Here is a 25401-nt window from a genome sequence, read left to right on the forward strand (position 1 = left end):
TGGCTCCCCATATCGCCCAAACCAGAAACCGTCCCTGATGACATCTGCTTCGTATTTACAGCAGTGGATGAAAGTTTTTATTTGATAGAAAACAGTACATTTTAGCTAAATTTCTAATACTTAACAAAGCGGCATTTGGTTGAGCACATTTTAAATAAATTATTAGACCTATAATTTAAGTTTTCTGATATCAAGTAATATAATTATGATTAGTAAAGTTTCAAACACTAGTGTATGTAAAAACAACAACTATACCTACCTTGCAAAGTTTTACCATAAATAGCCCACGGCTGGAATTATTTTTGTTTTGTTTCTGACTTCCTTGTTGGAGTGAGCAAGACATTTAACATTTAAAGACACAGGGACCTCTAGTATAATTTTTTTTGGAGCATAGCAACTCAGCCAAGTGGTATTGATGGCTCAACCAATGTGAACGAAATGGGTTGCTCAAGGGTTTTAATGAGGCCACTATGACAATCCCACTCAAAACTACTGCTGTACTGCGAAGATCTGGATTTGAACCTGAATAGCTCATATGTTAAAATAGTTGATCGCTTCTAAAATACTGTATTCCGACTGCCTACCTTACTTCTTGTAAGATCTATTTTTTTTCAAGGAGAGATTCCTCCCCCGTGAAGACACATGGACTCGTGCATGTGAGGGGGTGGGAGTGACAGCAGAGATAATAACGGCAGAGAGAAATGGGATGATCTCGGAAAATAAGAGAGTCCAGCTTCCGTCTCAGTGGACTAATGAGACACGCACGCTGTTTCTAATAATTAGTGTCTTCTTAGAGGCTGCGAGATTGTGAAGGCTCAAGCTTTTTACCCTGGTTTAACCATACCACAGAGCATAATCGACTCCTGTTTGTTTCTCTACACTTGATTTCTTATAATTTCCTTCTTTTGTTGGAGCATCACAAATGCAAATAAACCCAAATAAAAATCTAAACTGAAACGTCAAGAGATATGCTGAAGTCACAGGGAATGCCATTACATTATAATGATTTGCACGCTGTGTATTTTTCCAGAGAATCTTGGTTGAAATCTAAATTTTACGACCTCAGGTTCTACTGTGCTAAGTCTTCAGGTGTTCTCGTTGCTAATTATAATTATAAATAAACCTATCCATGAATCGGGATCCATTCAGTGGATCTTTTAGGTTAAAGCCCAGCTAAAGATGAAAAAAAAAATCTACTGCTCAATGTCACAATACTGAATTACAGCTGCTTCACCCCCTGCCATTCTTTTTTGATTTAGAATAATTATTAAAACAGCACCAGAGTTTTGGAGACACCGGGGAGGAAATAGCTTGAGCTGGTTGAATTGCTGTCAGTATATTTGCTCATCTGTGCCAAAATCAAGTTTATCAAAGATGCAAACACTCGGGAAAATGGTCCAGCTCGTGACTATCGACCAACACATCAATATAAATTAAGTAGCTTTATAGTGCAGTATATGCGACTTGTACAAGACAACTTACTCCCTTATGGAGGCTTAAAGTAATGGACACAGAGGACACATATTGATATATTGCAGTTTTATTTCCAGCTCTGATATCTAATTTTGATAGACTAATAAAATATCTTGGACATTTTCACGACTTTGAATATTAGCAACCTCCTAAAAATTGAGAAACTATGAAAAGTCCAGGATCTAAAGCCTGAGCCACTAAGGTTGGAACAGGTTTGGTAATGGATGCTAACACAGTAGCTGAGAAAAAGTGCACAGTTCCAGTCAGGGTACAAATGTTTTTGTTTTTTTTTTAAACATAATTTTATCAGTACCTGTAACTAACTGGGTTAAACATGACAAGAATATAATACATGACAGTCACACTGAACAAGTTCATTATGTTTTTGTTTGAAGATTGTCGCAGGAGTAATTAGGAACAAAAAAATAATTACATTTTTAAAAGGGTTTGGGGGTCTTCAACAGGTGTCCCCCTATACATTTTCCCACGCAAGCGTTGTTAAGAGGCGGCCAAAATGTTTGGGCTTTTTGTTGTGCTTTTTTGCAACCCCTGGCATAACTAAGGGTTGATGACGAGATGGTTTGAACCCAAACTTGCTAAAATTTGGTTCAAACCATCATGTCATCAACCCAGAGTTCTGTTTGTTATTGGAGCATAATAAGGAAGGAGTTCCCAAACCATTTTCTGGGTTTGGTCATGTGACGTCTGCAATGCACTTTTGCCAAGTTGCACATCTCTGTCGTGCCATTATTACTGTATTCATCGTTATAGCTCTGTCACTCTGCATCATTTATACAACTCAATTCAAACAAGTATTACTGTACTACTGCACACTTTATATTGTCATTGACTATCTGTAGTTTGTACATTTGCGTACAACCTAAATGTTTATTTTGTTACAATGTCTATTTTTTTATTGATTTTTTTTTGTTGCAAAAGTGATAAGTGACTTAAAATACTGGAGATAAAATTACTTATGATTCTGAGTAAATCTTTACAGAGTCAAAACAATGAGCTCCTTGTCCTGGTTTAAGTGGACTTAAAATCACAGAGAGAGGTCTGACTGACTGAATTTATTCCTCACTCGAGAATCTGAATGATATTACTTAAATCTGTACTCTTTTTTTTTTGCCATTACATTTTGAAACCTGGTACAATATGCTAATACCAAGTAATTTTTGTTACAACCAATGTCGTGTCATTAATAGATCCATTTCAGTTTGCAACTTTGTTTTGGAGTGTATTGCTACTGGGGTTTGTACTAGGGCATAGACTTGTGAATACCATGGGCAAAATATAGCACTCAACTTTCAAATGGATATCATACAAATTGCTCATAAGAATAGGTTGCCCTCTGCCCGCAAACATATTGGAATGATCCCTATTGAAATTTTAGATACAACACCAATTCCAATGAAGATGGGATGTTGTGTTAAACATAAATAAAAACAGAATACGATGATTTGCAAATCATGTTCAACTTATATTTAATTGAATACACTACAAAGACAATATATTTAATGTTCAAACTGATCAACTTGATTGTTTTTAGCAAATAATTATTAACTTAGAATTTTATGGCTGCAACACGTTCCAAAAAAGCTGGGACAGGGTCATGTTTACCACTGCGTTACATCACCTTTTCTTTTAACAACATTCAATAAAGGTTTGGGAACTGAGGACACTAATTGTTGAAGCTTTGTAGATAGAATTCTTTCGCATTCTTGCTTGATGTACAGCTTCAGCTGTTCAAGAGTCCGGGGTCTCTGTTGTCGTATTTTACGCTTCATAATGTGCCACACATTTTCAATGGGAGTCAAGTCTGGACTGCTGGCAGGCCAGTCTAGTACCCACACTTTTTTACTACGAAGCCACGCTGTTGTAACGCGTGCAGAATGTGCTTTGGCATTGTCTTGCTGAAATAAGCAGGGGCGTCCATGAAAAAGACATTGCTTGGATGGCAGCATAAGTTTCTCCAAAACCTGTATGTACCTCTCAGCATTAATGGTGCCTTCACAGATGTGTAAGTTACCCATGCCATTGGCACTAACACAGCCCCATACCATCACAGATGCTGGCTTTTGAACTTTGCGTCCTTAACAGTCCGGATGGTTCTTTTCCTCTTTGGCCCGTAGGACACAACGTCCATAATATCCCAAAACTATTTGAAATGTGGACTTGTCGGACCACAGAACACTTTTCCACTTTGCATCAGTCCATCCACGTGGTGATATCCTTTACACATTGATGTCGGTTTTTGATGCAGTGCCGCCTGAGGGATCGAAGGTCACGGGCATTCAATGTTGGTTTTTGGCCTTGCCGCTTACATGCAGTGAATTTCTCCGGATTCTCTGAACCTTTTGATGATATTATGGACCGTAGATGATGAAAGCCCTAAATTTCTTGCAATTGTACGTTGAGGAACATTGTCCTTAAACTGTTTGACCATTTTCCTCACGCACTTGTTCACAAAAGGTGAACCTCGCCCCATCTTTGCTTGTGAATGACTGAGCAATTCAGGGTAGCTCCTTTAAAACCCAAGCATGGCCCCCACCTGTTTCCAATTAGCCTGTTCACCTGTGGGATGTTCCAAACAGGTGTTTGATGAGCATTCCTCAAATGTCTCAGTCTTTTTTGCCACCTGTCTCAGCTTTTTTGTAACGTGTTGCAGCCATAAAATTATAAGTTAATGATTCAATTAAATATAGGTTGAACATGATTTGCAAATCACTGTATTCTGTTTTTATTTATGTTTCACACAACATCCCAACTTCATTGGAATTGGGGTTGTAGTTACTGTACACGAATGATAGTAGAAGACCACACTCTCCAACTGTGGTCTGATGCCCTAAATTTTGTTTCAAGCAGACTTCCTGCAATAACCAGAGGGGTTACATAGGTTTATGAATTTGTTCCCTTTCAGATTGAAGAATGTTCTTTCTTCTCATTAAAAATACAGTATGTCTCAGATCAAGGGTTGTTTTTGAACACATTTTCCTACTTAGACCAACAAGAGAGTTATTCCAATGTAAATCAGAGCTGAGTAGCTCTCCATCCATCCATCCATCCATCTAGCCATCCATTTTTGTATTTCATTGTCGCCTTTTTCTTTCTGTTAGAATAAAAGTGTCAAAAAATGTGTTCACTGGGGAAGGACAGTCAGTACATTAGTGATGGTCCATTTTTGTCCGCTGCAGTCCTGAATGGCCAGCTGGAAACTAAACTCTGGCTGACTGCTTTCCACCATCTCCAAACAACGCTGAGACTCTGTGTTCTGTATGGAACCATCCTAAAGAGAGAGAGATGGGGGGAAGTAAAAGGTACTTTAAAATCACACATAAAATGTGCTGTACATTTAACATTTCTTTTTTGAGGAACAGTGGGCAGCAACCATGTACCAAATTCAGATACTGTAGCTCCTTTATTTGAGGAACTGACCAGAATTTAACAGTAACATACAGATTTCGGAAAAACAAAACTGAAAGCTTGAGGCGGACATGTAAACTCCAAGAAAGGCTCCAAGTCATATGTTGAGGAGGGGGTGGCGTGTGGTCTAAGCTGGAAAAATGATCAGATCCCCATCTGTGAGGCTGGAGTGCTAATCACCCTTCTAAATGATGATGATAATATTATTACAGCATTGTACAGCCATTTTTGTTATAAACAATACAGTGGAAGAAACCCCATCTATGACAAATTTCAATGTCTATGAAATTAAAGAAATAAAACAAATGAGCACAAAATGTTGTTTTTGTTTTAGTAGTGTCGTAAAAATACAATCCAGTTTACCATCAGTACATGGCAGTTTGAATTATCCTTCTGTTTATTTTAGCTTATAAAATTAACTCGATTTTGACCTGTGTTTTATCAGTCTGACTTGAAGATCTGCTCTTGTCTTCACTATATTTACAGTAGAATGTTCAGTAAATCAAAATGAACAGAGTGCATCAAATCGTTATAGCACTTGTTCTCAGCTGAGCTGTAGCCCATCCAAGCAACTTAGTGTGAGAGGTTGGGTGCATGCCGGACTGGTCGCAAGCAGTTGGCCTTACCTACCACCCAATGCCATGTGGGTTACACCATAATGGTGAATGACTACAGGAGTAAACCCCAGATGAAAAATCTGTGTTCCTGGGACACAGACTGGACAGGATACCGACGGACTGGATCTCTGGCAGTCCCCTGCAACCACACTCAGCTGAAGGTTATACCGAGTTCCCGCTCGTGCCACTGGAAACTGGTGGATGTGGTCAAGTCTGTGGGAGTAGGAACTGCACATGCCATCCCTCACACTAATCCATTCTTTGCCGATAGGATAAAGTGTCAAGACTGACTAGCAGCTTCTAGCTTGATTCCTACACAGAGGCGACATGGGGTTGATGGTCATTGTAGAGATGAGACCGGGAACAATATCTCACTTCAGCAGTTTCCTATGCGGCTGAGCAACCCAGGGTCCACAGTGCTTATCCTAACCAGGAAAGGGTCTTGAAAATGTGACTTAAAAAAAATGCTTACTCCAATCATCTGAATGGCTTAACACCGCCATCAAGAAAACAGAAAATTAAGCACATGACTATGAACCTGGCTACCTGGAATGCGTCACAGACAGACTGCTCTCATGTCAAATGAACTCAAAAGGTATAACATCAACATTCCAGCACTCAGTGAGACTCGGTTCTCTGGCGAAGAACTTGTAGAAGTTGGGGAAGGCTGCACCTTTATCTGGAAGGGTCTCCCAGGAGGTGAACGCAGGGTCATCCTGTTTCCCCAAGATGTCTTAGCATTCTCAAACTGTTTCACAATCACATGCAGGCATGTGCACTTTTAGGTGGAGAGAAGTCTCCCTCATTCCCTGCGGATGTTGGGGTAAAGCAGGGATGTGTATTGGCCCCAGTGCTATTCAATCATTTCCTGGCGAAAGCCACACTTCTCTTCTACCAGTCCATAAGGGGGAGAGTGATGTTTTAGTCCAGTTCCGCCTTGATGGAAGCGTATTCAACATCCAACGCCTACAGACAAAGACGAAGAACTTGCTCATCAACATGAAGGAACTACAATACGCAGATGATTGTGCACCCCTCGCCCATTCCCCTGCAGCTATGAAACTGGCACTGGACAATATGGCATCACTATACTGCTGACTAGGCTTAGTGATCACAAAAAAACAGAAGTTTTCTGTCAGCAAAGGTCTCTTTTCCCTCCAGCGCTCCTGTGTGTTTGAAAATAACAACCTTTTAATCGAAAAGAAAGCTGCAGTGTATAGGGCATTGTATGCCTGAACATTGCTTTGTGGAGCAGAAGCCAAGACAACCTACCTACTTGAAGCTTTCAACGTCAGATGCCTGCAACGCAGTTTTGGCCTTACCTGGCAGGATTATGTCCCACACACAGATATCCTGCATAGTACTGAGGTAACCCGAGCACAAAGGCAACTACGGTTGGTTGGCCACACAATTCGGATGCCAGCATATCGACTACCCCGCCATGTACTCTCTGGCCAGCTCCTGTCAGTCGGTAGAAAACTTGGAGGTGGGATGAAGCTGAACCTGAAGGTGGGATACAATGACCAGCTTAATAGGACCCTGAAGAGGTGAAGCATCAACCCCAGCCACTAAAAGTCAGTGGCAGTGAACAGGCCTTATTGGCATTTAATATGTCACAGTGGGGTCTTGCACCTGGAGGAGAATCACACCCAGAAACAGAGGGATCGATGGCAGCAAAGACATCACCCAGAACCAACAAGGCTACCTGACTTTGCCTCGTCTGCGGCAAGATATGTGGCTCCCGGATTGGGCTTCATAGTACCATATTTTCCAGACAATAAGCCGTTACTTTTTTCCCGCGCTCTGAACCCTGCGGCCCATGTAACAATGCGGCTAAAATAATGATTTTTTTTTTTTCCACTAACGGCTATCAGGGGGCACAATAAGAGCAAAAACAAGACAGGCCCAACGTGTTTGAACGTACAACAAAAGCTTGTTTCCCATAATGCACTACGGTTTGGGCATGCGCAGATGCCTCCAGCGTGTAGAAGAAGACGATGCTAGTTTTTGGCGCGCTTCAAGCAAAACGCAGCATGACACGCACAAACGCAAAATATTTTTTATTTTTCACACCCTCATCATGGAAAGTACAAGAAGAAAAGCATATGATGCAGCTTTTAAGTTGAAAGCCATCGATCTGTCCATTCAGGAGGGAAATCGAGCTGCTGCACGTAAGCTTGGCGTTAACAAGTCGATGGTGAGACGGCAGCGTAAAGAACGCAATGCCAAAAGACAACAAAGGCTTTCAGAGGTCATAAGAGCAGATGGCCCGAACTTGAAAATATTCTTGAGGACTGACAAGACAGGAGCGTCATCCATTATGGTGAAAACAACTGGCCACGAGAGAACGCACTTCACGTGTGTTTTGAGCTGCACCGCTTCCGAACGAAAGCTTCCACCAATGGTGATTTTTAAGCGGACGACTATGCCAAAAGAAAAACTCCCAAAAGGCGTAGTTGTTAAAGTTAACAAAAAAGGGTGGATGATATAAAGCTTAATGACTGAATGGCTGACGGAGTGTTATAGTTGGCGTCCGGGAGGATTTTTTCACCGGAAAAAAAGCATTGCTTGTTTTGGACAGTATGAGGGCCCATATAACAGATTATGTGAAAACAGCCATCAAGAGATCAAACTCAATTCAAGCTGTGATTCCTGGAGGTACAACAAGTTTTTGCAGCCACTGGACATCAGTGTGAATCGTGCTTTTAATGACCAGCGGCGAGAAATCTTTCACAAAAACTGGCCGCATGCGAAGATCATCCTTTTCTGAGGTCTGCCAGTGGATCTTAAAAGCGTGGAGCAGTGTGAAAGAATCTACGATCACCAACAGATTTCGAAAGGCTGGAAAGCTACGCAAGGAGAACAGCACATCTTCAGCGGTAACGGTGTCTCCAGATGAAAATGACATTGAGAGCGATAGAGAGACTGAAAAGGTGTGTGACGGAGACGTTCTGAGGCTCTTCAACTCCGACACTGGAGAAGACGACTTCAGTAGTTTCGGTGAACAGGAGGAGGATGGATAAAAACAATGACTTCTCTGTTATGTTTGAGCCATTTTACTGCCTTACAGACACTGTTTGGAAACAAGGTATGTAAATAAACATTTACAAAATCTTTCTGTGTAAATATCTCATTTCACAACGTATATATCAGCAGGGTATAGTCTGGTGCAGCCAATATATGTAAATGTTTTCTTTTTTTCTACACAAAGTGGGCGTGGGTTTATAATCCGATGCGCTCTATTGTGCGAAAAATACAGTTGTTATTATGATTTCAGTAACACTGGTTTGTCATACAGTGAGTCATTATTATACTGTAGCTCTCTACCTTTGTGATTTTAATACAGACATGAAATATGCTGTTTTCTTTTCACATTATACACATTACAGATTTCTATTTTTATATATTTGAGGAGAAATTATTGTTATCTTGGCTGGTGTTGCAAAAAAAAAATCTTTCAACATTCTATATTTCTTTCTTTAAAACTGTAACTACATTTTATCACATCTATTTCAAGATACAATTATTCCAAAAAAATTTCAAGTATCACAAATGCTGCTTTCAGGTATTTTCTGTTTAATATGCACTGCTGTATTTAATTGGAGGTTTCGTAGTGCTACTGCTCTGATGCTTCCAATAAATCAGACTAAAACACAGCATGAATGCAAAAATATGTCTGCGTCTCAGCTTGTTCAAACCAGTATCAGTTTGAATAAGAGGCTTGATTTGCCATAATTTAATGCGAGTCCCCACATCTCCATTATATGTGTGAGGCAATGACTACATGCTTGTTTGTTTGCTGCATGACACAACCTAGAACATTAATATGGCATGCAGAGTACTGTACTTCCTAAGTGATACTGCAGGAACGGTGACATATTTTAATGAGTCTAGTCTACTAGGTTCCAGGAGAGCAGACTAAAGCTATTACCATCAAGCTTACTGTGTGCTTCTGGGAGATAGCATTGCTTTTAAAATCAATATGCTTTACATTAAAGGGGTGTCCAAACTTTTTCCATCAAGGGCCGGATACAAAACAAATTGTAGGATGCAGGGCAACTTCAACATTTGTCATCTATTGTTTATTAATCAATCAATCAATGTAGGCAAAGATATGTAGTAGTTAAATATTATTTAGATATACACCGACCAGCTACGACAACATGAGCGAGTGCACAACCTAATGAGAGTTGTCTGAAAAATTCTGCCTTCAAAAATTTAATAATGCTCAATGTTTATGTTTTGTGGTATTCATTTAGCACCATGTTTATTGTTGTGGTTGTAGTTTACAGTGGTGTCAAGCTGTAAGGCATCATTCGGAGAGCTGTCATTATTTGGACTCTCTCAAGTACCGTAGGTAAATGAGGCAACAAAAACATTAGGAACAGCTCTTAGTATGATGCAGAACAGTTCTACATCACTGGAGCCATGTGCACACGTAGACCACAAGTGGTGGTCAAGCACCTGCCCTTTTGCGCCAGATAAAAAAAGTGCCTTTTTTGCTGCAGTCCATTTTTTTTTCGTTCATCAATATTTAAAAAAAATAAAATTACCCTCTGTGTCATCAAATGCACCCAAAGTATAATTCTTAGGAGAATTATATATATGCTATGATATATGACATTAATGCTTTTGAATTTTTTTGTACCCTTCTTCTGACTAATACCAGGTGTCTTAAGTTAAAATAAGACAAAAAAAGCTAAATGCGGGCTGTATCAAATTTATATTCAGAATGTGCCGCTGGCCTGTAAAAAAAAAATTAGCTGAGGGCCCGACTTTGGAAACCCTTGCTTTACAAGATGGCCCTTAATCAGTACAACAGTCCGGCTCTGCAAAAGCTATTGACTCTCATGTCCTTTGCAGGGAGACGTTTGCCCACATAACGAAGGGCTGTAGAGGTGGGATAGCTTGACAGACTTTAGTGTTCACACTCCAGTCCCCACACGTACAGACAAAGCATAGAGAATAAATCTGGTCGGCTGAGCCTGAGACTACGATGGCCAGTTGGTCACTGATTTTTTATCTTTGCTTTTTGGTGCACAGAGTGGAGGGCGCTCCATTCAAATGAGGCCACAGAAATTGAGCTGTTAATGGTGATGGTATTTGGCTTTTGGTGTGTCAGATTATCTTTGGCTCAACATCAAGCTCCTAAAAACATGCAATAGGTTAACGCGAATGTGTCTTATTCGTTACACTATGTAGCCTACATTGTTAAAAACAACAACAATAAGGCCACTTTGAGGAAGCAGACTGATTTGTATCTCTCCAACAAAGATTATCATGTTCATTTCGGATGGCAGAGGGATTTGAATCGTATACCTTCCTTTCCAAGGTCAAGTACTTCTGGAATGAGGTAGGTACTGCTGCCAAAAAAAAAAAATCACATCAATTGAATTTTGTGAGGTCCATTGGTTTTTTTTTTCCATCTACATTGTTAAAGTAAAACAAATCAAGTTATTTTATTGATTGTGCATCATGGACCCCTCCTTGAGCTGTCACCTTATCGTGGTGGAGGGGTTTGTGATCCTAGGAGCGAAGTTGTCTGGGGCTTTATGCTTTTATCCCATGGCAAACAGGTCCTAGGTGAGGGACCAGACAAAGCACAGCTCCAAAAAACCCTATGATGACAAAAAATTCAGGAAGACGTTTTCCCTTGCCCGGATGCGGGTCACCGGGGCCCCCCTGGAGCCAGGCCTGGAGGTGGGGCTCGAAGGCGAGCGCCTGGTGGCCGGGCCTGCACCCATGGGGGTCGGCCGGGCACAGCCAGAAAGGGTAACGTGGGTCCCCCTTCCCATGGGCTCACCACCTGTGGGAGGGGCAATAAGGGTGCAGTGCGAGCTGGGCGGTGGCCGGAAGCGGGGACCTTGGCGTCCAATCCCCGGCTGCAGAAGCTGGCTCTAGGGACGTGGAATGTCACCTCTCTGGCAGGGAAGGAGCCCGAGCTGGTGTGTGAGGTAGAGAAGTTCAGACTAGATATAGTCGGGCTTGCCTCCACACACTGCTTGGGCTCTGGTCCCAATCCTCTCAAGAGGGGTTGGACTCTCTTCCACTCTGGAGTTGCCCACGGTGAGAGGTTCCGAGCGGGTGTGGGTATACTTATTGCCCCCCCGGCTTGGCGCCTGTACGTTGGGGTTCCCCCCGGTAGACGAGGGGTAACCTCCCCCCGCCCTCGGGTGGGGGGACGGGTCCTGACTGTTGTTTGTTCCAATGCACCAAACAGCAGTTCATAGTACCCACCCTTTTTGTGGAGTCCTTGGAGGGGGTGATGGAGAGCGCTCCCGCTGAGGGGACTTCAATGCTCACGTGGACAGTGACAGTGAGATCGGGAAGGACGTGATTGGGAGGAACGTCCCCCCCGATCAGAACCCGAGCAGTGTTCTGTTATTGGACTTCTGTGCTTATCACAGATTTTCCACAACGAACACCATGTTCAAGCATAAGGGTGTACACACGTGCACTTGGCACCAGCACACCCTAGGTCTCAGTTCGATCGACTTTGTGGTCATCGGACTTGTGGCCGCATGTCTTGGACACTTGGACGTGAAGAGAGGGGCGGAGCGGTCAACTGATCACCACCTGGTGGTGAGTTGGCTCCGATTGTGGGGGAAGATGCCGGTCCGACCTGGCAGGCCCAAACGTATTGTGAGGGTCTACTGGGAACGTCTGACAGAATCCCCTGTCAGAAGGAGTTTCAACTCCCATCTCTGGCAGAACTTCACCCACGTCACAGGGGAGGCGGGGGACATTGAGTCCGAGTGGACCATGTTCTCCGCCTCTATTGCAGAGGCGGCTGACTGGAGCTCTGGCTGTAAGGGAGTCGGTGCCTGTCGTGGCGGCAATCCCCACACCCTTTGGTGGACACCAACGGTGAGGGATGCCGTCAAGCTGAAGAAGGAGTCCGAGCGGGCCATTTTGGCCTGTGGGACTCCTGCGGCAGCTAATGGGTACCGGCTGGCCAAGCGGAATGCAGCTTTGGTGGTCGGTGAGGCCCTGGAGAAAGACCTCCGGACTGCTTCGAGGAAATTCTGGTCCACCATCCGGCGAATCAGGAGAGGAAAGCAGCGCACCACCAACACTGTGTATAATGGGGATGGGGCGCTGCTGACCTCGACTTGGGACGTTGTGAGTCGGTGGGGAGAATACTTCGAAGACCTCCTCAACTCCACTGACACGCCTTACCATGAGGAAGCAGAGTCTGGGGTTGAGGTAAAGCGAGGTGGTTAAAAAGCTCCTCGGTGGCAAGGCCCCAAGGGTGGATGAGATTGGCCCGGAGTTCCTAAAGGCTCTGGATGTTGTGGGGCTGTCCTGGTTGACACGCCTCTGTGTGGACATCGGGGACAGTGCCTCTGGATTGGCAGACTGGGGTGGTGGTCCCCCGGGGACCGGAGGGTGTGTTCCAACTACAGGGGGATCACACACCTCAGCCTCCCTGGTAAGGTCTATTCAGGGGTGCTGTAGAGGACGGTCTGTCTAGAAGTCGAATCTCAGATTCAGGAGGACCAGTGGGGTTTTCGTTCTGGCCGTGGAACAGTGGACCAGCTCTACACCCTCTGCATGGCCCTCGAGGGTGCATGGGAGTTCGCCCAACCAGTCTTCATGTGGTTTGTGCACTTGGAGAAGGCGTTTGACTTTGTCCCTCAGGGATTCCTGTGGGAGGTGCTTCGGGATTATGGGGTACTGAACCGAAATATGGGCTGTTTGGTCCCTTTACGACCCAGGACACGCTGGAGAGTCTATGTCTCTCGGCTGGCTTGGGAACGCCTCAGGATCCCCCCGGAAGAGCTGGATGAAGTGGCTGGGGAGAGGGAAGTCTGGGTGTCCCTGCTAAAGCTACTGCCCCCGCGACCTGACCTGGGATAAGCGGTAGAAAATGGATGGATGGATGTATCATGGATTCATGTTTTCTGTTTTTTCGTCATTAGTAATGAGTATACATTGTAATGGCAATCCATGATGTGCAGGATTTTAGGAAGTTTGGCTCAGTAACTGGGAAAGCCTGGCCCAATGTGAGGAAACATTCCCTTCCAGGTTTGACATCCCAGTAGCCATCTGTAGGAACCCAGACAGATAAAGTGGACGTGACCGTTTGTTTTTAGTATGAACTGGAAAGTGACTATGTTTCGCTTGGTTTGCCACAAGTGCTTTGGAGCACTGGAACCTGTCAAGCATTGTGGCTGATAAGAGATACTCAACATTGCAGCTATGTCTTGGTATAGAAAATGTAATTTGTTTGAAATCACAATTGACAAAGCGTACCTCAATTGATACAGTATGTATCACAGGATAAGAAGTGTAACAATTGAGGTGGTATTTCAATCTTGTATTATTCTGGAAGCAGCTCCTTTATGGCCCAATAAGGAAGCATTTAAAAGAAAGACATTTTACTTGCTTGAACCAACAGATTCATCTTGTAGAGGTTTGAGAATTGGCATTCTTTGTTAAGCTGGAAAACCCATACACACAGTGATGTGTTTGTTATTTAATTTGTTCATTGAGCAATTCTCCCACAGTGTTTACGGTGCATACTTTTATTTGTCAGGCAGTCAACTCTGAAATGCTTTAGTTGTCTTAACATTTACTATTGAGACAAAACATGATTGCGATCTGAGTTATTCACTCAAAGACAAAGCCATACCTCCTTCTGACGAAGGATCTGGGTCCCTCTAAGTATAACATAGTAATCGATCGTAATCACAAGGGACAAAAAAGACAAAGACACTTCTATTTAAATAAACAAACAGACACACTTGTCTTTTGTCCAGACCCTTGTCCACAACTCAGTGAACCCACCTGTCATTCTGAAAAGTGCAGAGTTGGACTGCACTATTGATTCCCTGCTATTAAGGCGGGAGCACCAGTTAATCAGAGGGTCAGACAGACAGTCAGCCAGAAAGCCATCACAAAAACAGTTTGCTGGTTGGCTGGCAACCCGTCAGCCGCATGGTCAATCATCAAGTCATTGCTCATAAAAGGCACATACAGAGGAACATATCTGCACTTTGAAAACAAAACAAGAGACATGGGAAGAAAGTATGACATTCTTGTACCAGTCGACAAATGAGATGCTCTGCACAAAATCGGGTCATTAAATTTGCACTGATCAGCCACCAAATTACACAAACTTCCATCCATCCATTTTCTGAGCCGCTTCTCCTCACTAGGGTCGCGGGCGTGCTGGAGCCTATCCCAGCTGTCATCGGGCAGGAGGCGGGGTACACCCTGAACTGGTTGCCAGCCAATCGCAGGGCACATAGAAACAAACAACCATTCACACTCACAGTCATGCCTACGGGCAATTTAGAGTTTCCAATTAATGCATGTTTTTTGGGATGTGGGAGGAAACCGGAGTGCCCGGAGAAAACCCACGCAGGCAAGGGGAGAACATGCAAACTCCACACAGGCGGGGCCGGGGATTGAACCCGGATCCTCAGAACTGTGAGGCTGACGCTCTAACCAGTCGCTCTAACCGTACCACCTTACACAAACTTGTATAACTAAATACGGTACAATAAAAAAGCTGGACCATGAGTACAGTTTTTGTATTGAGCTTATGATTCTGTTTGGAATGTCTGTTTTACCGAGATTGTCACAACTTTGTAACTTACAATTTTGCAATACATGGTCACTGGGTGATAAGGTCAGTGACCATGTTGTGCAAAATTGTATAAGACAATTTTTTTTGTTATATTTTATTCAAATTTTTTTTTTAAAGGAAACAGACCCTAAAGCAGCATATGTCCAAAAAAGGCCAATGTAAATCCTTCTTTATACAAAAACATTCTTGATCAGAAGAGCCAAACTTCCTCTGCTTGCTCTTGATGGTTGTTCCCTCAGGTTGCAGTCAGCTCAATATTGTAAATCTATATATTAATAATTCACCAATGCTTCCTGCCTGCTCAGTGCTCCACATGAATCCTTTGTCCTTTGCCATGTTGGCTCTTTCGCACACCGGCACTCATCCAGCACAAAAACACACACACTATTGTGTTAGGTCTGTAAGACAACAGAATATTTTTTATGATTTTAGTCAATTCAGATAAATATGACTGGACAGCTATTACGACAGTTCTGCTAAAAAATATTGGCACCTCAGTCAGGGGTGCCAATATTTTATTCTTCTTCCTTCCCTTTCCCCCTCCCCCTTCTTCCACTTGTCCCCACTCACTTTAGGTCGTGGGGATAGTAGCTTTAGCAGGGAAGCCCGACTTCCCTCTCCCCAGCGACTACATCGAGTTCTTCTGGGGGGGATCCCGAGGCACTCCCAGGCCAGCAGGGAGACGTAGTCTCTTCAGTGTGTCCTGGATCTTCCTCGGGGTCTCCTCCCAATGGGACATGCCTGGAATGGGACATGCACAGGAGGCATCCTAATCAGATGCCTGAGCCACCTCATCTGCCTCCTCTCAATGCGGAGGAGTAGCAGCTAAACACTGAGCCCCTCCTGGATGACTGAGCTTCTCACCCTATATCTAAAGGGGAGAGGAAAATCACCCTGCAGAGGAAAATCATTTCGGCCGCTTGTATCCAGGATCTTGTTCTTTCGGTCATGACCCACAGCTCATAACCATAGGAGAGGGTAAGAACGTAGATCAACCGGTAAATTGAAATTGAAATTCACCTTTCGGCTCAGGTCCTTCTTCACCAGAACTGATACAAAGTCTGCGTCACTGCAGACACTGCGCCAATCCGTCTGTCGATCTCCCGTTCCATTCTTCCCTCACTCGTGAACAAAAGCCAGAGATATTTGAACTCCTCCACTTGGGGCAGGATCTCATTCCCGACATGGAGAGGGCAGTGTACCCTTTTCCGACTGAGGACCATGGTCTCAGATTTGGTGGTGCTGATTTTCATTCCAAATGCTTCACACTCTGCTGCGAAACACTCCAGTTTGAGATCATGTCTTGATGAAGCCAACAGAACCACATCATCTGCAAAAATCAGAGATGTAATAATGAGGCCACCAAACCGGACCCCCTCTATGCGTTGGCTTGGCCTAGAAAATTTTGTCCATAAAAGTTATGAACAGAATCAGTGACAAAGGGCAGCCTTGGCGGACTCCGACCCTCACCGAAAACGAATCCGACTTACTGCCAGCAATGCGGACCAAACTCTGACATTGGTCGTACAGGCCAATAGCCCATATCAGGGAATTTGGTACCCCGTACACTCCCTACGACGCACTCCTACAGGACTCCCAGAGGGACACGGTTGAACGCCTTCTCCAAGTCTACAAAACGCAAGAAGACTGTTGGGCAAATTCCCATGTTACCTCGAGGACCCTGTCAAGGGTGTAGAGCTGGTCCACTGTTCCACGGCCAGGACGAAAACCACACTGCTCCTCCTGAATCTGATATTTGACTTCCCAATGGTCCCTCCTCTCCAGCACCCCTGAATAGACCTTACCAGGGAGGCTGAAGAGTGTGACCCCCCTGTTGTTGGAACACACCCTCCGGTCCCCCTTCTTATGAAGGCGGACCACCACCCCAGTCTTCAAATCCAGACATACTGTCCCCCATCTCCATGCAATGCTGCAGAGGTGTATTAACCAGGACAGTCACACAACATCCAGAGCCTTTAGGAACTCAGGGCGAATCTCATCCATCCCCAGGGCCCTGCCACTGAGGAGCTTTTTAACCGCCTCGGTGACCTCAATGCCAAAGATAGGGGAGCCCGCCTGAGGGACCCCAGATTCTGGTTCCTCATGGGAAGGCGTATAGGTGGAATTGAAGAGGTCTCCGAACTAGTCTCCCCACCGACTCACAACGTCTCGAGTCGAGGTCAGCAGCGACCCATCCCCACTTTACACAGTGTTGATGGTGCACTGCTTCACCGTCATGAGACATGACGTTGCTTATTGTTCAATACAACATTTTGTACTGTTTGATTTCAAATCATGAACAGCTTTCAAAATCTTGCAGAGGACCTGTCAAAGTGAGAATGGGGACACAGACACCAAGGCATACATTTGGAATATTTCTACAGTTTGCAAGATATAAAGACGGACATTTTATCTTCCGTTAACAAACATCAAAGGCACGTCCACAAGTTCTGGCGCTTGCAGTTCCTCTCAACGCCTGTTGGTGGCGCCTCACAGGCAGGTTTGAATATTAACCACATAGTCTCCTCCGACCATTTGGTCCGGGAAGGGGTCTCTTGAAGACAGGAATCAAGATTTGACGGGAAGCTGCTAATTAGGTTAAGGTCCTCTTGACGTACACCAGGCATTGTCCTAGTCGCCGTCTCACAGCAGGGCAGCGTGGAGCAGTCGGGTTCTCAAGTGGGTGCGAGTCTCTGTGGCACTTCAATTTGGGGAGTGCATGTCCGCTACAGTTAACTGAGGACTTAAAATTGTCTGTAAGTGTGAATGTGAGTGTGAATGGTTGTTTGTTCATATGTGCCCTGCGATTGGCTGGCGACCACGTCAAGGTATACCCTGCCTCTCGCACAAAGACAGCTGGGACAGGATCCAGCACGCCCGCGACCCTAGTGACAATAAGCGGTACGGAAAATGGATGGATGAAAGACTTCTCAGTCTGTGATAATCAGTGACGGAAACTCAGTTTAGAAATGATAGAAGACAACATTATATGTGAGAATAAGAAAGTTTCCACAGTTTGATATGAATCCCCACAATTTCAGGCTAAAACGCTCTCAGTTAATTCTTATTAGAATTAAACTATGTTAATTAATTCAAAGTACGTTTGTACTGGTAGGTTTTGCTGGTTAAAAGCATCAATTTTCTGAGTCGCTTATCCTCACAAGGGTCATGGGAGTGCTGGAGCCTATCCCAGCTATCAACGGGCAGGAGGCGGGGTACACCCTGAACTGGTTGCCAGCCAATCACAGGGCACATATAAACAAACAACCATTCACACTTACATTCACACCTACGGGCAATTTAGAGTCTTCAATCAACCGACCATGCATGTTTTTGGGATGTGGGAGGAAACCGGAGTGCCCAGAGAAAACCCACGCAGGCACGGGGAGAACATGCAAACTCCGCACAGGCGGGGCTGGGGATTGAACCCCGGTCCTCAGAACTGTGAGGCAGACGCTCTAACCAGTCGTCCACCGTGCCGCCTGGTTAAAAGAAATAATTTGAAATTAAAATCAAACTTGTCTTTACCGGAGTGAAAGTCCAGGTAAGCTTCATGTGCTTGGTGGCTGCATAGGTGCATTCCAGCAATCTGGGTTTGCTGTTCACATCCACCAGACACTTGTTGTCATCGTCATCAATGGTTGGACTTAGCACTCCCAGGTGAAGTTGCTGGGAACTGGTGTAGTATACATTCTACATGAAAACAGAACAAATAAATGACATACTACGGCAACAGGTACCACATTGCAAAACTGGAGTGATGGGAAACTGTCATCCTTAATATGTAGACCTACAGAACTATCAGAATCAGAATCTTCTTTATTTGCCAAGTATGTCCAAAAAACACACAAGGAATTGGTCTCCGGTAGTTGGAGCAGCTCTTGTATGACAATAGACAGTCAATTGACAGAGAACACTTTTGACACTTAAAGACATTGAGAAAAACAGTCACTGAGCAATAAAGGGTTGCTAGTTATCTGGTAATGCCGGTATAATATATTATTTATTTATTTTTTTGACAATTGTGCAAAAAGATGCAGTCCTCTCGCACTTAGAGCAGTTTGAATGACTAATATAGCAATAGTCCAGTACAATGACCATTGTGCAAAGGGCGCCGAGACTTCAAGGAGTGTATGCGGTTTAAAGTGACTAGTAGCGCGATAATCTGGGACAATGTCGATTGTGCAAATGTTGCACATACTCCTCAGTCAGTGTGCAAGTGGTGCAGATGCTACTCTGGGATGAGTGGCCAGTATTGGTCAACAACAGATATGCAAATAGTGCATCGTGGCGAGAGTAGTACCGTGAGTGCACAAGTTTGTATAATTGGCCCGACAGAAATGTGACAACAAACTCAAGACAAAAAAAAATGGCAGCATGTTGCAATGACCTTGTAGGTTAGCTGTTTACGAAGTTGATGGCAAGAGGGAAGAAGCTGTTAGAATGTCTGCTAGTTCTAGTTTGCATCGATCGGTTGCGCCTACCCGAGGGCAGGAGCTGGAAGACCTGGTGACCGGGATGTGGAGGGCCCGAGAGGATTTTGCACGCTCTTGTCTTAGTTCTGGCAGCGTGCAAGTCCTCAAGGGTTGGTAGGGGGGGGGGGTACCGATAATCTTTTCAGCAGTTTTGATTGTCCGTTGCAGTCGGAGTTGTTCCTTTTTTGTAGTAGCACCAAACCAGGCTGTGATGGAAGAACACAGGACTGATTCAATGACCGCTGTGTAGAACTGCCTCAGCAGCTCCTGTGGCAGGCCGTGCTTTCTCAGAAGCCGCAGGAAGTACATCCTCTGCTGGGTCTTTTTGAGGACGGAGTTGATGTTGATCGCCCACTTCAGGTCCTGAGAGACTGTAATTCCCAGGAACTTGAAGGTCTCGACGGTTGACACAAGGCAGCTGGACAGCGTGAGGGGCAGCTGTGGCGAAGGATGCCTCCTGAAGTCCACGATCATCTCTACAGTCTTGAGTGTGTTCAGCTCCAGGTTGTGTCGGCCGCACCACAGCTCCAGCTGCTCCACTTCCTGTCGATATGCAGACTCGTCACAGTATTTGATGAGGCCGATGACAGTGGTGTCATAGGCAAACTTCAGGAGTTTGACAGCAGGGTGTGTTGAGGTGCAGTCGTTCGTGTAGAGAGAGAAGACCAACGGAGAGAGGACACAACCTTGGGCTGCCCCAGAGCTGATGCTGCGTGTCTCCCCCAGTCTCTCATGCTGTGTCCTGCCCGTCAGAAAGCTGTAAATCCACTGGCAGATGGCAGGCGAGTTGGAGAAGCTTGGAGGAAAGGAGTTCAGTGATGATGGTATTGAACGCTGACCTGAAGTCCACGAACAGGATCCTCGCATAGGTCCCTGCACTGTCGAGGTGTTCTAGGATGAAGTGCAGTCCCATGTTGACTGCATCATCCGCAGACCTGTTCGCTCGGTAGGCAAACTGCATGGGGTCCAGCAGGGGAGCTGTGACGCTCTTGAGGTGGTCCAGCACGAGACGTTCAAAGGACTTCATGACCACAGATGTTTAGACCCAAGATTGTGGGTTTCTTGGGGACTGGAATGATGGTGGAGCGTTTGAAACAGGGTGGTACTTCGCACAGTTCCAGAGATCTATTGAAGACTGGAGCAAGCTGGTCCGTGCAGACTTTGAGGCAGCATGGGGACACATGGTCTAGGCCTGCCGCTTTGCTAATCTTTTGTTGTTTGAAGATGTGTCTCACATCCTGTTCGTGCATGGTTAACGCATATGTCAGTGGTGTGATTGTGGTGTCCAGTAGAAGGTATTCAAGTTGGCTAGTGTGCTATTGTTCTCAACTTGGGGTGATCGTTGCTTGTAATTAGTCAGCGATTGAAATGCATGCCAGACTGATTTAGAGTCGTTAGCGCTAAACTGTTTTTCCAACTTTGCTGCGTAGTTCCTCTTTGCAATGTTAATTTCTTTAATCAGCTGGTTTATAGCTCGATTATATAGGGCCCTGTCCCCGCTCTGACATGCGTCCTCCTTAGCTTGGCGAAGCTGCTTAAGATTGGCAGTGAATCACGGCTTGTTGTTGTTGAAAGTGCAAAATGACTTTGTTGGTACACACACATCTTCACAGAAACTGATATAGGATGTGACAGTGTCCGTATATTCATCCAGGCTTCCAGCTGAATTTTCAAAGACACTCCAGTCTGTGCAGTCTAAACAGCTTTGGCGTTCTATTGTTGCCTAATTGGTCCACTTTTTCACTCTTTTCACTGTAGGCTTCACCCATTTAAGTTCTTGCCTGGATGTCGGTATTAAGTGAATTAAGCAGTGATCAGACGGGCCCAGGGCTGCACGGGGTATGGCACGGTGTGTGTTATTTAGCGTAGTGTAGCAGTGGTCTAAAATGTTATTTTCCCTGGTAGGACAGTCGATTTGCTGCTTGTATTTAGGGTGTTCGTTGTTGTGTATAGCTTTGTTAAAGTCCCCGAGAACAATGAGGGGTGAGTCTGGGTGTTTTTTTTCCAATTTTGTTTACTTGTTCGGCGAACATTAGCAGTGCGGCGTTTGTGTTAACTTGAGGCGAAATTTAGACACCGGCGAGAATGAATGATGCGAACTCACGAGGCGAGTAGAATGGCTTACAGTTAAAAAACAGCAACTCTAAATGTGGGCTGCAGTGTGTGCTGAGCTCCGTGACGTCCGTACACCATTTTTCGTTGATATAGAAGCATATCCCGCCGCCTTTTGTTTTCCCGGTGAGTCCATGTCCCGGTCTGCCCAGTGAAGATTGAAGCCGGGAAGCATGACGGCGCCATCGGGTACAGCCTCACAAAGCCAAGCACATGGCGGCGGAACGTCCGAAGTCTTTACTGGTCTTTATCAGAAGATGAAGCTCGTCCATATTGTTGGGTAGGGAGTGTAGATTCGCGAGGTGGATCGACGGAAACGCCAATCTGTACCCTCTCTTGCGGAGCTTCACTTGGATGGCGGCTCGCTTCCCTCTGTGGGGCCCCCTCCGCCTCCATGCGCCAAAGACCGCGGTCGCTGCTCCAGTGAGTAACTCAGGAAAAAAAACTGAGCAGATTTGCGAAAGTTGGTGAAAGAAAGTCCGGAGAAGGCTCATTGATGGTTAGCAAGTCCCCCCCTTGTGTAAGTGAGTTGTGTAATGTCTCCAAAGACAAATGAAAAAAACAATACTAGAGAGCGCGTAACCGAGGCATCCACACGGCTAGGCGCCATCTCAGTATCTTGCAACTATTAACAGAACCATGTGTTTGGGGGTAAATAGATTTTTTTTTTAAAAGCAATATATGTGGTTAGCATTACTGCCTCACAGAAATACATCATGTCCTAAATTATTAAACAAATACTGTTTTTGTTCATTTTCCTAAATAATTAGTGATTTAAGGTGGAATAATATTTTGCTCATGAACAGTTGTATTAATCCAACCTGATGACAGCAGTATTTGTTTTTGCTCAAATAAAGTGTTTCAAATTACTCTATTATTATTATTATAGTTTAAAAAAATAGTTTGTAAAGAAAAAAAAAATGCTATTTGGACCAAAAGGCATCTTTGCTGCTCAGTTTGCTTGTTAACATAGGAACCCCTCTTTGATATGACTTCACAACTCTCTCACCCAGTTGTAAGTCAGTGAATAGTTTCTGTGAATAGTTTCTTGTCTCATTTGGGGATGCAAGAATTGCCTCCCAGAGTTTTTGTTTGGATGTATACTGCCGTTCACCTCGTAGTACTTCCATTTAAAAAATACTCCACAGGTTCTCAAAGGGGTTGAGGTAAGGGGATGATGGTGGCCACACCATCAGTTTTTACGCTGTAGTGGTATATTTTGTAGTGTCGGATGATGCGTTGTCTTGCACGCAGTTAGAAACTCCACATATTTCGCATATGTAATTTTGACCAAAGCCTAAAGTCATATGGAATAGACTCCAATGATCACCTTAAGGCAGCCTAAAGTGGCTCAGTCCCTATTATTCCAGCCCAAAACATTACTGCGCCAACTCTTTGCTGACATCGCAGCCTATTTGCGACATGGTGGTCATCCTCTAGCCACCAGGTCCAAGTAGCATGTTCATCAATTAATACAACTGTTTGAAAATAGTATATCCATGTATTTCTGAGTCCACTGCAAACATTTCCTCTTGTGAGATTAGTAAGAGGTGGCGAAAACACAGCTTTATTATGCAATAAGCCTCAGGAGGATCTTACATCGAGAGGCAGCTTCAACTACCTGCTTGCTGGCCTGCTCATCTGTGGCTTTTTAACAACTGCCTAACAGAAGGTTTCTTTATTATGCCTTTATTGGAACAAAAGTGTTTGCTCTCTGAGTGACACAAATTATTCTAAATTTCAGTTTACTTGAAATTTCCAGTGTTTTCATTTTTTCACAAGAAATCAGACTGTCTGCACATATAGCCACAGACAACTATTCGCACCCACATTCAAACCATCACTGAGTGGGAACTGAACCCACACTGCCCACACCAAAGTCAGGAAAGTGTACCACTACACCATCAGTGACTATTTTTCCTTTAATTAAGCTTACATGGGAACCTAATGCTCAGACCTGTGTCAGTGATCTAAATAGACAGAAGAAACACCATGAGCAAAAACTAAATCAATTTCAATTGTGCATGTATTCATTCTAATTCACAACAAATTCTACAGCTAAGGGCCCCAGTCCAAAAGCGTGTTTTGTTCAGTGACAACTCTCGCTTAACTGTAGGTAAGACTGTGAGTCAGGATGGTTAATGTCTGGATGTGGCAGTCTTACGATTTAATGGTGATTAGCCCAGAGTGTACCACTGTGCCTAAAAAGTGAAGCATTTCTTTGTCGCTGAAATGCATGAGTGCAGTGGATGAATGGGGATATCATTGCCAATAGACTCTCACACAGCCACACTCTTTCTTGCCCCTTTTCTCTTTTTGGATTGTTACAGCTAAATTGGCCGGGACAATTCGCTTCTTCTTTGACAATTGCGCCATATTGTCGTTTGTGGTTCAATAAAACATAACAAAACACAATATATAGTTGAAACGAGTTCAAACCTTTCCACACACACACACACACACACACACACACATATATATATATATATATATATATATATATATATATATATATATATATATGTATATATATATATATATATATATATATATATATATATATATATGAAGATGTTTACATACACATAAAAATACATGCTTTTTTTCCTCACTGTGATATGTAATCAGACTAAACCTTTCCTGTTTAAGGTCAATTAGGATTAAGACAATGATTTATATTTGCTGAATGCCAAAATATTGAGAGAGGATTTTTTTTTAGACGATTTCTTATTATTTTATTGATAGTCAGAAGTTTACATGCATTTAATTATGATTCAGTACTATTGCCTTTGAACTGTGCCTTGGGTCAAACGTTTTGGATATCCTTCCACAAGCTTCTCACAAATGTTTGTGGCCCATTCCTTCTGACACAGCTGGTTTTTACAGAGCTAAGTTTGTAGGCCACCTTGCTCGCACATGCCTTTTCAGGTCTGAGCCATAAAGTTTCAATAGGATTGAGATCAGCTTTGCGACGGGCAGTCCAAAACATTGACTTTGTTATCCTTAAGACACTGTGTAAACAATTTGATAGTATGCTTTGGGGGATTTTCTATTTGGAAGGCCCATTTGCGCTCAAGCGTTAACTTCCTGGCTGTTGTCTTGAGATGTTGCTTCAACATTTCTACATAAAGTTCTTTACTCATGACGCCATTTATTTTGTGAAGTGCACCAGTCCGTCCTGCAGCAACCCAACCCCAAAATATCATGCTGTCACCCCCATATTTCAAAGTTGGAATGGTGTTCTCAGGCTAGCAAGCTTCCCTCTTTTTCATCCAAATGTAACAAGCCTCATTATGGCCAAACTGTTCTAGATTCGTCAGACCACAGGAAATCTCCAGAAATTAAGGTCTTCGTCCCTGTGTGCATTTGCAAATTGCATATAATTATTTGAACAGATGAACGCGGCACCTTCAGACATGTGGAAATTGCAACCAAGGATGAATCAGACTTGTGCAAGTCCACAATTATTGTCCTGATATCTTGGCTAATTTCTTTTAACTTCCCCATGACGCAAAGAAGCAGTGTATTTCAGGTGTGCCTACAGTTATTTCTCATGTATAATGCGCATTTCCCCCCAAATTGTCAAAAATCAATAGTGCTCATTATACATAGGTACAGGGGAAAATGGAAAAATTTTTATAAATTTATGCCGCCATCTAGAGGTTATGAAAAAGCTGTACACTTTAATTTCTATATGCCACCG

The 25401-nt window shown here is 43.9% G+C and overlaps 1 protein-coding gene across 6 annotated transcripts in view; it reads right to left on the minus strand.

Annotated features, from left to right (window-relative positions):
- Positions 1 to 1539: 1539 nt before the first annotated feature.
- The window catches only part of LOC133402936 (polypeptide N-acetylgalactosaminyltransferase 18-like), a 179589-nt gene continuing 155727 nt past the window's right edge, over positions 1540 to 25401 (minus strand). For 5 of the 6 annotated variants that reach the window (XM_061677284.1, XM_061677283.1, XM_061677282.1 and 2 more), the window contains 2 exons: positions 18640 to 18804; positions 1540 to 4762 (listed from right to left, as the gene is read on the minus strand). In XM_061677284.1, the coding sequence (XP_061533268.1) occupies positions 4616 to 4762; positions 18640 to 18804 (312 nt within the window). In that variant the 3' untranslated portion in view covers positions 1540 to 4615. Of the gene's footprint in view, positions 4763 to 15681; positions 15853 to 18639; positions 18805 to 25401 lie in introns of all 6 variants that reach the window. The other variant, XR_009768587.1, reaches the window with a different exon arrangement.

The sequence above is a fragment of the Phycodurus eques genome, chromosome 5 (assembly GCF_024500275.1).
Source record: "Phycodurus eques isolate BA_2022a chromosome 5, UOR_Pequ_1.1, whole genome shotgun sequence".
NCBI lineage: Eukaryota > Metazoa > Chordata > Actinopteri > Syngnathiformes > Syngnathidae > Phycodurus > Phycodurus eques.